This window comes from Buceros rhinoceros, unplaced genomic scaffold, assembly GCF_000710305.1.
Source record: "Buceros rhinoceros silvestris isolate BGI_N320 unplaced genomic scaffold, ASM71030v1 scaffold25438, whole genome shotgun sequence".
NCBI classification, from domain to species: Eukaryota; Metazoa; Chordata; class Aves; order Bucerotiformes; family Bucerotidae; genus Buceros; species Buceros rhinoceros.
Genome location: NW_010425524.1, coordinates 106 through 637, shown reverse-complemented (window position 1 = coordinate 637; position 532 = coordinate 106). Strand labels below are relative to the sequence as shown.

The window sequence follows — 532 nt, the reverse complement described above, 5'->3', positions numbered from 1 at the left end:
GCTCCTGCAGCCGGTACAGGGCCACCGAGGGCTCGTTGGCCAGGACGTACATGCTCTCTGTGAATTTGTCCGTCACTGCAACAAGAAAAACAAGAGTTATGGAAAGTGGGGAGCAGTGCTGGGGGGGAGGCGGCGTTGGGAAGGGGCCCCTGTCCGCAGCACAGGAAAAACCCCAGCTATTTTTGATAACTAGTCTGTCAAAGATGTGAAAGCCAAATCCTGCTCAACAGGCAGCTCTGCTTCCCCCCTCACCAGCGATGAACTGGGCTCCAGCCACAGACCGACATGCCCGGGATGTCACCACCTCCATGGTCCCTCCAAGCTCTGGTTGTTCTGGTTTCAGGGCCTGTCACTGGGCCCTTTCTGACCGGGAGGGGGCAGGAGGTGAGCAGAGCCCAGCAGAGGGCTGGCTCCCACTCCCGTCCCGGCGGGGAGTGCAGGTATCTCCCAGTCTGGCGGCTCCTGCCCCGTTACCGACACACAGAAATCAGAGACGGTTTTCTTGTTCAGAGCTGGGGGTGTGGGGGGTGAA

At 59.8% G+C, this 532-nt stretch overlaps 1 protein-coding gene across 1 annotated transcript in view; it reads right to left on the bottom strand.

Annotated features, from left to right (window-relative positions):
- The window catches only part of MEF2BNB (MEF2B neighbor), a 5,981-nt gene extending 5,671 nt beyond the window's left edge, over positions 1–310 (bottom strand). The window contains exons 1-2 of the mRNA XM_010141186.1: positions 253–310; positions 26–75 (exon numbers count right to left, since the gene is read on the bottom strand). Of these exons, the coding sequence (XP_010139488.1) occupies positions 26–75; positions 253–310 (108 nt within the window). The remainder of the gene's footprint in view (positions 1–25; positions 76–252) is intronic.
- Positions 311–532: the final 222 nt, after the last annotated feature.